The 10,428-nt window shown below is 57.5% G+C and overlaps 1 protein-coding gene across 2 annotated transcripts; it reads left to right on the top strand.

The window, feature by feature from the left end:
- CHRND (cholinergic receptor nicotinic delta subunit) lies at positions 1-7,262 on the top strand. 2 transcript variants are annotated; one of them, XM_024740583.1, is made up of 12 exons: positions 1-52; positions 291-436; positions 849-893; positions 1,298-1,407; positions 1,575-1,730; positions 1,948-2,057; positions 2,835-3,035; positions 4,121-4,232; positions 4,311-4,425; positions 5,714-5,918; positions 6,008-6,126; positions 6,819-7,262. In XM_024740583.1, exons 1-12 carry the CDS (start codon positions 1-3, stop codon positions 6,999-7,001), a joined length of 1,554 nt encoding a protein of 517 aa, XP_024596351.1. In that variant the 3' UTR covers positions 7,002-7,262. The 2 variants fall into 2 exon arrangements, with proteins under 2 accessions (XP_024596351.1, XP_024596352.1); XM_024740584.1 differs by lacking the exon at positions 849-893 and having other exon boundaries at positions 6,819-7,001.
- Positions 7,263-10,428: the final 3,166 nt, after the last annotated feature.

Here is a 10,428-nt window from a genome sequence, read left to right as displayed (position 1 = left end):
ATGGAGGGGCCCGTGTTAACGCTGGGGCTGCTGGCTGCCCTGGTCGTGTGTGGTAAGAGTGGCCATCACCCCTCCCTGGAGGGTCCCCCAGGACCCCTACCCAGGTCCCCCACGGCATGCTCCCCTCCCGTCCCCTCCTACGTGGGGCTCCCTCTCCCAGCGTCAGGCCCACCTCCCCACTTCCCACTGCCATTCCTCCCTGGAGGGGCCACCCCCCCGGGGCCCGCTCCACGCCCAGCAGGACCTCAGGGCAGCGTCCCTCCCGGGCCCCTGTCCCCGACCCTCCCCAGGCAGCTGGGGCCTGAACGAGGAGGAGCGGCTCATCCGGCACCTGTTTGAGGAGAAGCATTACAACAAAGAGCTGCGGCCCGCGGCGCACAAAGAGGAGACCGTGGAGGTCACCCTGGCCCTCACCCTCTCCAACCTCATCTCCCTGGTGAGTGGCTCCTCCTGGCTGGGCTGGGGAACGGTGGCAGGGATGGCTTCCAGGAGGCCTGGCTGTCTCCTGGCCTGGGATGGCCGTGGAGGAAGGTCAAGGCCCCATCCCGGCCTCTGGTAGCTCCTCTCCCTGGGAAACGCGCTCGGGGCCTCTCTGTGCCTCTGCGTGCTGCCCACAAGTCTTGGGCTGAAGATGCCCCTTTCCCTCCAGCTTCAGTTCTGGGTGCCCCCGTTTCGCACCCATGACACACGTGAGAGGCCATATGCCCACCCTGCTTCCTGGTCTACCCATCCACTCCTGGCTGCTGGGGGCAGGCCATTGCCGTGGTTTCCCCTGTGTGGCAGCCAAGAGTAGGTGCCTGGTGAAAGGGTGCAGGCCCCGGGGGGACAGTCCTCCTGTTTGATTACAGAAAGAAGTTGAAGAGACCCTCACCACTAACGTGTGGATTGAGCACGTAAGGAGAACACCCCGCACAGAGCTGGGGGTGGGGAGGGTGCAGGGCCCAGGTTCGCCTGTGCTCGCTTCTGCTTGGGGATCCCCAGCCTGCCTCAGACACTGTCCTCTGGGAGGGACTGGTTCCTGCCTACAGACAAACCCCAGGCCCGACCGCCCTTCCCATCAGCTGATGCTGCCACAAGCCCAGATAGAGCCTTCTGTGGATTAGGATCTTGACCTAGGGAAAATTGTCGCAGTATCTTGATTTTATTAGAAGACACTGTCTGCTACCCAACCTCTTTTGTCCCAGCCCCAGCCCCTGTCCAGTCTTCCCCCAGGGAAGTGGTTGCTCGGGGAGCGGGGGGAATGGGGGAGCCCGGACAACAGCAGAGCCCACTGCTGACATTTCTTCTGGGCTTCCAGGGCTGGACAGACAGCCGGCTGAAGTGGGAGGCCAAAGATTTTGGGAACATCAGTGTCCTGCGTCTGCCCTCTGACATGGTGTGGCTACCAGAGATAGTGCTGGAGAACAAGTTGAGCCGCAGCCCTCCCTGGCTTCCCTCCACCACTCTGCCTCCCTTCGTCTTGAGCGTCCCCCTCCAGTCCCAAGCTTCTGACTGCCCGCCCTCCTCTGCCTCCCCCAGCTCGGCCAACTCCCAGCTGGCCAGCACTCACTGTGGCCCTTGTCCCCGTCCCGCAGCAATGACGGCTCCTTCCAGATTTCCTACTCCTGCAACGTGCTCATCTACCCCTCAGGCTACGTGTACTGGCTGCCGCCCGCCATCTTCCGCTCCTCCTGCCCCGTCTCCGTCACCTACTTCCCCTTCGACTGGCAGAACTGCTCCCTCAAGTTCAGGTGCACCCACTTCTCCAGCCGCCCCTCCCCCCAGGGCACCCCGCCAGGGGCTGAGGGAGGTAAACACGCTCAGGCAGAGGCCCCTGCTCTGTCCCGATTCAAGCTTCCCATCCCCACCGTGGCCCCCTCCACCCGTGAACCTCCTGTGTTAGCCTTTCCCCCATCGGTGGCACCAGCCAGCGGCTGAGGACCACCCTCTGCCCACTACCCTCCCCAGTTCACTCAAGTACACGGCCAAGGAGATCACCCTGAGCCTGAAGCAGGATGAAGAAGACGGCCGCTACTACCCCGTGGAGTGGATCATCATCGACCCCGAGGGCTTCACAGGTGCCGGAGCCGTCGCTGCTGGGTGGGCTGGCCCCTCAGAACCCCCCCCACCCAACGGATACAGTCACACTGACATCCCCACCGCAGAGATGCACGCGTACATACACACACCTAGGACGTGGACACACAGGGGCACAGACGTGCAGGTAGACACACACAGGCCAGACCCTTCCCCGTCTGAGCAGGGTCCCTGGGGATGGTGTGGCCGACAGATGAGGGGGGTGGTCCAGGGGACGGCTGGGGCTTTGGCTGTCATCCTGATGGTGTGTATGTTGCCCCCTCCCAACGCCCCCTCCCCTCTCTGTGATCAGGCTCAGATCTTTTACTGGGCCCTACCGCTTGCCCCTGTCTGTCAGAGGAGACCCACATCCCGCTGGTCCCGAGGCTGGTACATCACGGGGAGGAGGGTTCTTACTCTCACTGCCTTGTTATCCCCAAGCCTCCTTATTTGAACCACATACGGCCTCAGCTTCTATTTTTTCCAAGGAGAAAAAAAAAAATCGGTCCCAGAGGAAAACTTCCCCCTTGTAGAGTGAAACTTCCATCCCAACCCCCAGGGAAAGATACCCAGAAACAGAGTGTGAACCCTCGTCCGTGCCCCCACCCCACTCCCAAGCCCCGCAGGCCCCTGCCAACAGGCCTGGCTGCGGCTCTGGGCTGGCTCACTCCACCCAGCGCCCCCCACCCCCCACCGCCCTCGACCTGCCCCAAGGCCCAGCCCCCACCCCCGGCCCCCTTGCCCGGCCTGACCACCAGGCATCCATGTGCCACCCTCAGAGAACGGGGAGTGGGAGATAGTGCACCGGCCGGCCAGGATCAACGTGGACCCCAGTGCCTCACTGGGCAGTCCCAGCCGCCAGGACGTCACCTTCTACCTCATCATCCGCCGCAAGCCGCTCTTCTACGTCATCAACATCCTGGTGCCCTGCGTGCTCATCTCCTTCATGATCAACCTAGTCTTCTACCTGCCGGCGGACTGTGAGCCCAGCCCCGGGCCCCTCCCCGAGGGCCCCTGAGCTCGGCCACCCCTGCCCTGCCCCTCACTTCCTCCTGGGGGTCACCAACCTGGTGCTCCCTGCCCAGGGTCCAGGAACGAGGGGCACATGGCCTGTCAGTGGCAGGGCTCTGTGACCCTGTCAGACATCCCCCAAGTGGACAGGGCCCCCGGGGGCTCCATCCCTCTTGGACCTCCCCTCTGCCTCTCATCATGGGCTTCCCAAGGACCCTAGGGAGAACTACAAAAGTGTCCCTCTGTCAGGGCAGAGATCGGGCCTGTGTGGTCACCACTGTGTGACCGTGGGCCTGGCTGTTGAACCAATGGGTGGATAACAAGGTCTCTGGGAAGCCAGGGCATGGGGCGTGCAATCTACACACACCTGGTTCGAGAAGGGCACGTGTCATCTGTGGCTACTTGGCTATGAGCAGGGCACAGTGAGTTCCAGAGACAAATGTGACCCCGCCCCGGACCCTGACAGACAGAGTAGAAACTACAAGACTAGGAGTGCAGCCTGGGGGGCGGTGGGGCGGGAGCTGGAGTCTGGCTGCGAGGCGCATTGCAGACCGAGAAGCAGCGCTGGGGCGGGGCCGTGGACCCAAGACCAACGGGGCCAGCACGGCACAGCACGCTGAGGGGCGCAGGTGGGAAGAGCAGGGCGGTGCTGGGCTGGGGTCTCTGAGCAAAGGGCTGAGAGCAGGAATGTCATCTGGGTGTGAGGATGCCTTGGGGCTTTCTGTGCGGTGGAGGGACAGAGAAGGTCTGTGATTTAACAGGGCTGAGTGGCAGGGGATTGGCTAACGAGGAAAGCAGGGGGTCCTTGAGCTCTCACCCAGTGGCAGGCAGCGTCTGAGAATTTAACACACACTCTCTCACTTTGGCCTTCCGGCTTTTAGTGGTTGAGGAAACTGAGGCACAGAGAGGTTAGGCTGCTTGCCCAAGGTCACCTAGCAGTAAGTGGCAGCTCCTTAGCCCAGGGCACCATGGCATTGTGAACAGTAGTGCAGGGACCACCGTGGGGCCCTCCGGGCCCCGGGCCAGAGGTCACAGCTAAGGATGGGCTCCCCAGGTGGCGAGAAGACGTCAATGGCCATCTCGGTGCTCCTGGCCCAGTCTGTCTTCCTGCTGCTTATCTCCAAGAGGCTGCCAGCCACGTCCATGGCCATCCCCCTCATCGGCAAGTGAGTGCCGTCCCTGCCTGCCTCACCCCGCCACTCCTCGCTCTGGGCGGGGGCTCCAGGCTGCACCTGTGCCCACAGGTTCCTGCTCTTTGGCATGGTGCTGGTGACCATGGTCGTGGTGATCTGTGTCATCGTACTCAACATCCACTTCCGCACGCCCAGCACCCACATGCTCTCTGAGGGAGTCAAGAAGGTGAGGGCTCAGTAGCTAAAAGGTGGAGGTCGTCCACGTGCCTCTCTGCAGGGAGATGCGTGAAGCCGCAGCGGTACCCACAACAGGGGGTGCTACCCGGCAGCAAAAGTGGCCCTGCTGCTCCCCACGTCCCAGGCTGAATATTACATAAAAGAAGCCCGATGCTAAAGAGACTGCAAGATTTCCTTTCTGTGAAGTTCAAGGACAGGCGAAACCAATCTTCAGTGCTAGAAGTCAGGATGGTGGTTCCCTCTGGGTGTGGGTAGGAATTGATGGGGGTGAGGCAGGAGGGAACATTTTTGACATACAGTTCTTATCTTATCTGAGAGGTGTTTACACAGCTGAATGCATCTGTAAAATTTCACCTGGCTACATACTTAAGATTTGTTGAGTCTACTGTGTGTTTGTTATACCTTGATTCAAAGGAAGGTGAGCAATGTGGGGGCAGGGTGCCCAGGAAGGGGACTGTCCTTGCCTCCTGGCCTCTGCAGGGCCACCTGGTTGTTTTGGGACAGCTGAGGATACTTTAGCAACTTTTCTGGTCTTAGCTCTGCGTTGGGGGCATTTTTCTTACTTTTTTTTTTCATATATAATTCATTTTCAACAAATGAGTTCTTCTCTGTAATGAGAGAGTTGGAAGCAACCTAATTGTCCATCAGTAGGGGATCAGCGTTCTTCTGCTGTAATGAGAGAGTTGGAAGCAACCTAATTGTCCATCAGTAGGGGATCAGAGTTCTGCTGTAATGAGAGAGTTGGAAGCAACCTAATTGTCCAGCAGTAGGGGATCAGCGTTCTTCTGCTATAATGAGAGAGTTGGAAGCAACCTAATTGTCCATCAGTAGGGGATCAGCGTTCTTCTGCTGTAATGAGAGAGTTGGAAGCAACCTAATTGTCCATCAGTAGGGGATCAGTGTTCTTCTGCTGTAATGAGAGAGTTGGAAGCAACCTAATTGTCCATCAGTAGGGGATCAGTGTTCTTCTGCTGTAATGAGAGAGTTGGAAGCAACCTAATTGTCCATCAGTAGGGGATCAGTGTTCTTCTGCTGTAATGAGAGAGTTGGAAGCAACCTAATTGTCCATCAGTAGGGGATCAGAGTTCTGCTGTAATGAGAGAGTTGGAAGCAACCTAACTGTCCATCAGTAGGGGATCAGAAGAATAAATGACAGCATCAGACGGGCGAGCACTTTGTGGCAAGCCAGGAATGGAGTCACAGATGTTTGCATGTGTGATGTTTGCATGTGTGAAGGTGACCCACGTTTGTAAGCTGGCCCCTCCGACCTGCCATAGCTCTTCCTGGAGACCCTGCCTGAGGTCCTGCACATGTCCCGTCCGGCAGAGGATGGGCCCAGCCCTGGGACCCTGGTTCGGAGGAGCAGCTCCCTGGGCTACATCTCCAAGGCAGAGGAGTACTTCTCGCTGAAGTCCCGAAGTGACCTCATGTTTGAGAAGCAGTCAGAGCGTCATGGGCTGGCCCGGCGCCTCACCACCGCACGTGGGTCCCTGATGGCTTGGAGTTCGGCCCATCCACAGGAGATGGGGTGAGGGCAGGCCCCATGCCCACCTCTGGCCTGGTGTCCACAGGTCGGCCCCCAGTAGGCTCTGAGCAGGCCCAGCAGGAGCTCTTCAGTGAGCTGAAGCCAGCTGTGGATGGGGCCAACTTCATCGTCAACCACATGAAGGACCAGAACAATTACAATGACGTGAGTAGCCAGAGGGTTGCTGTGTACAGATGTTCAGGTAGTGCCCTGATCGGACACATATCTTAAGGGGGCACAGTTCCCCTCAGAGATACCTATCAACTTAGATGGAGCTCACAGTGGGTGCAGATTCCAGGCCTCTCGGGGAGGGGGATCCCCTGCCTAAAATCCCATAGCAGTGTGCAGGGCCAGGCACACACTCAGATATACACACAGGTGCACAGCTCTGCCCCGTTGGGGTCACACTCTGGACCTCATTTAGGGTCCCTTTTTTCTCCCAGCTGTCAATCACTTTCTGTCCCTGCTCAACTCCCAGCTTGATACTCCAGACAAAGCCAGACATTTAAAAGGCGGCCCTATAGGGTTGTTCAGTGCTACACAACTTAAAAAATCTCCCCTGACAAAGGGGCATATTTTCCTAGTTCACATATAAGCTAGTGGCAGCACTGAGAGGCTGGGAGGGAGTCTGTGGGCCTGCTCTCTGTCTCCTGGACAGACAGAACGACCAGCCCCGCCTGTGGCTGGAGGTGGGCCCGGGCCCTTGCTGGGGACATGGCAGCACATGCCATCTGTTGCAAGCCCGAGGCAGGCCCCACAGATACGCCGAGGCCGTGGGCCCCGGCTTGGGGTGTGAGTATGTGGTCTGGGGGCCCTTCTTACCCCACTGTCTCTGTCTCTGTCACCCTTGCCCCCAGGAGAAGGACTGCTGGAATCGGATAGCCCGCACAGTGGACCGACTCTGCCTGTTTGTGGTGACACCCATCATGGTGGTGGGCACAGCCTGGATCTTCCTGCAGGGCGCCTACAACCAGCCTCCACCTCAGCCCTTCCCTGGGGACCCCTTCTCCTACCGGGAGCAGGATAAGCGCTTCATCTAGAGCGGGCGTGCCCTCCCCAGCCTGGCCCAACAGCCAGGGGAGGCGGCTGGCCTGAAAGGGAGGTACAGGGGGTGCGGTGGATAGCTGTGTGGACAGGGGTGTCTGCGAAACAACCAGCTCTTCCTGGGCAGACCGATTCCCAGCCCTGAGACTCTGAGCCCAGTTGGTCCTGCCAGGCTGGGGCAGAGACGAGCTGAGGTCAAGGGAGGGAGGGGGAAGCCCTAATTCTCAACAGTGGTTCCTTTGCAAATAAAGCCAGGAGCCACCGGAGAAGGGCTGAGAGTGGACATCGGCTGGGGGTGGGGCAGGACGATCTAGGGGGAGGCAGAGGGCTGGCTCAGGGACCAGGGAGAATGACACTCAGGCTGGCCTCTTGGGACCCCTCTGTGAGGGGTCAGAAAGACAGACATCTTCTTGCCTCCCTCTCCCTCAGGTGGGGGTGGAACAGGTGGGATCCTGGGCCTTTACTTCCCAGCTCCTCCAGCCGCTTCCTTCTGCCAACCCCTTAGTCTTGGGCTTCTGAGGCCCCACCTGGAGCCGAGGTTGGGGATGCCTCTCTCTCCAGTCCCACTAGGGAAGGAGTCTTTTGGCAGGTTTGGGAGCGTCAGGATTGCAGAGTGGCCTTCCCCAGCCCTTTCTGCCTTGGCCACTCTGTCTGGGTCCCCCTGGAAAGCTGAGGATGGGGGTGGAAGGGTCAGGTTCAGCATCCACAGAGGCCAGAGGTCAGCCTGGCCTAAAGCCCCATGCACCATCTAAAAGCCCCAGAACTCGGCCATCCCCCCAGGCTTGTCCCCTTGAGCACTTACTCCTCTTCCCCAAAATAGGGTTGCCAGACAAGACTTGGGACATACTTATACTAAAAAATGATTCATTGTTTACCTGAAATTCAAATTTAACTGGGAATCCTGTATTTTAATTGGCTAAATCTGGCAACTCCACCCCAAAGGGAGCCCCCGCCACTGCTATCCCAAAGGCCTTGAAGGGCTGAGGTTGCAGGAGCCAGAGGATGTGGTTCTGTGTGGTAGCCCACCTCCAAGGTGGCCCCAGTGAGCCACACCTCCTGGCATTCATACCCTCCCACATGGTACCAAGATTGGTCTGTGTAACCGATAGAAGGAGGCAGAAGTGACAGTGTGTCACTTCCAAGATCAGGTCGTAGAAGACATTGCAGCCACTCTCTTTCTCTCTGTCTTGCTCTCCCTCCCTCACTCATTCTTAGTTGGCTCTCTGACTTTGGGGAAGCCAGGGGCATGATGAACTGCCCTGTGGAGACGTCCAGATGGCAAGTAACTGAGGCCTCCAGCCAACAGCCCTGTGAGTGACCTTGGAAATGGATCCTCCAGCTGAAGTGGCTCCTTCAGCCACAGTGGAGCCTTCAGATGAGATCACAGCCCCATAAAAGGCTCTGAGCCAGAGCCACCCAGCTAAGCTGTTCCTGGATTCCTGACCCTCAGAAACTGTGTGAGATATTAAATGTTTGTCATGTTAAGAGACAAAGCTTTGGGGTGGTTTGTTACACTAGCAGTGTGACCTTGGGCGAACCACCCGTCATCTCTCAGCTTCAGTTTTCTCATCTGCAAAGTGTGGATAAGTCCAGCTCATGAGGCGTCTTGAAGATCAAATTTGCTAGTAGGAGTAAAGGTAGTTACATGTGTCCTGCAAATTTTAGGGGTGGTTATGTATCTCATTCCTCATTCGTGGGCCTCAGTCACTGAGGACAGGCCCTTGGGGCCCTCACAAGGGCCTCCTGCATCCAAGCCTGGCGTGGTGACTGACAGGGGACTGGAGCAGGTTGGAGGACCTGATTCTTCACCTCCTTGATATGCAGGCTTGAGTGTCCCAGCTGAACCCACGTCCCTCAGAGGGAATCAGTAACCTCATGAGCTCAGGTATATAGAAGGCAAAATGTTTGGTCTTCCCATGGAACTGAAGAAAGATAAACCATTTAAAACCAAAACTGACCCTACTTACTTCTGCTTTCCAGTATGAACCTTCTGAAAATTCAAGGTACAAATATTTAATTTTTTCCCCTCTGAATAGGAAAAGTAGCTTAGACTTACACCCTTCAGATGAGCAGGCAGTCTGGGTCTTCCCTGGAATTTTTCACCAACTCTGGGGTGTCCCTTTCTCGTGCCCAGAGACAAGAGGGCCCAGATCTGATCCCTCAACCACTGTCGTTGCTTTTTCTTAGCCACATGGTGGCGCTGTTGGCAGCAGATTTTTACACAGTCAAATAGTGAGGCCTCAGTGTGTCAAGCCTGCTCAGGTGGCTGTAAACCTTCCAGAGAAGACAACCCCCAATGACCCACTAGACCAAGGGCGCCTCTTTAGAAGGTTACCAGGGTTACAGTGGGTCCCCCGACAGCATCCACTTCCCCAGCACTCCAGCCCCAGGGTGCTGTCAGGACTGGTCCACCCTACGGACCAGTGGCTGCATGGTTCAGGCGGTGATGTGAGCGATGGGGAGCCATGGGGGGCGATGGGGAGCCATGGGGGGCGATGGGGATATATAAATTGAGAGTAATATATCTATTTCACAGGGTTATTGTGGGAGTTAAATGAGATAATACATAAACCCAATATGGTGTAAACATATTAGTTATCCCTATATTCACTATAAATCAGCGGTCCCCAACCTCTTTGGCACCAGGGACCAGTTTGGTGGAAGACAATTTTTCCACAGGTGGCGGGTGGGTGTGTGTGTTATGGGGAAGGATGGTGCAGGCGGTAACGGGAGCGATGGGGGCGATGGGGGGCGATGGGGAGCGATGGGGAACGATGGGGAGCGATGGGGAGCGATGGGGAGCGGCAGATGACGCTTCGCTCACTTGCTGCTCACCTCCTGCTGTGTGGCTTTGGTTCCTAACAGCGCGCGGACAGCTACCGGTCCGAGGCCCGAGGGTTGAGGGCCCCTCTCTTAATGGGTCCCATACTTCCCCCCTTAACCATTCCAGGGCTGAAACTGCCACTCCTCAGAGATGCCCCATCCCCCTGAGAACACCAAAGGGACCTCTCAGAGCAGAGAGAAGGGGAGAAAACAAGGGTTAAAATCTGCATCCAAAAAAACTTAAAAATAAATAAAATCTGCATCCAGAGGGAGGTGGCACAGTTCCTACCAGAGGGAATTCAATCTCCAGAGACTTCCTTTTCCCTCCCAGACACTGGTAGGGAAGGGGAAAGAGAAAGTCAGAAATGTCCGGCGTCAGCTGACTACCTATGCCTGGGGTGGTGGAGGGGGAGGGCAATAGGTGGTCCATGATTTAGCAGAAGCCATTCACTATCTTGGGCAAAGAGGAGAGCAGAGAGGAGGAGAGATACCGCTCCGCGAAACAGGTGAGGGCATTGAGTCCAGGGGACACCAGAGGGCAAAGTGGGGAGAAGGAGACATTGGCTTCGTATACTCCAGGGAAAGTGGGCTACACAGCAA

Source organism: Neophocaena asiaeorientalis, unplaced genomic scaffold (assembly GCF_003031525.2).
Source record: "Neophocaena asiaeorientalis asiaeorientalis breed wild unplaced genomic scaffold, Neophocaena_asiaeorientalis_V1.1 scaffold388, whole genome shotgun sequence".
Classification (NCBI taxonomy): Eukaryota; Metazoa; Chordata; class Mammalia; order Artiodactyla; family Phocoenidae; genus Neophocaena; species Neophocaena asiaeorientalis.
The sequence above is the reverse complement of the archived record's forward strand: the minus strand, read 5'-3'. Positions and strand labels throughout refer to the sequence as shown.

What these genes read in the sequence shown, in the direction of transcription:
- CHRND (XM_024740583.1), top strand. Translation starts at nt 1, where the DNA reads ATGGAGGGGCCCGTGTTAACGCTGGGGCTGCTGGCTGCCCTGGTCGTG. An exon ending in TCTCCAACCTCATCTCCCTG is followed by an intron (nt 437 to 848) that starts GTGAGTGGCTCC and finishes GTTTGATTACAG; the next exon opens with AAAGAAGTTGAAGAGACCCT. An exon ending in GAGATAGTGCTGGAGAACAA is followed by an intron (nt 1,408 to 1,574) that starts GTTGAGCCGCAG and finishes CCCGTCCCGCAG; the next exon opens with CAATGACGGCTCCTTCCAGA.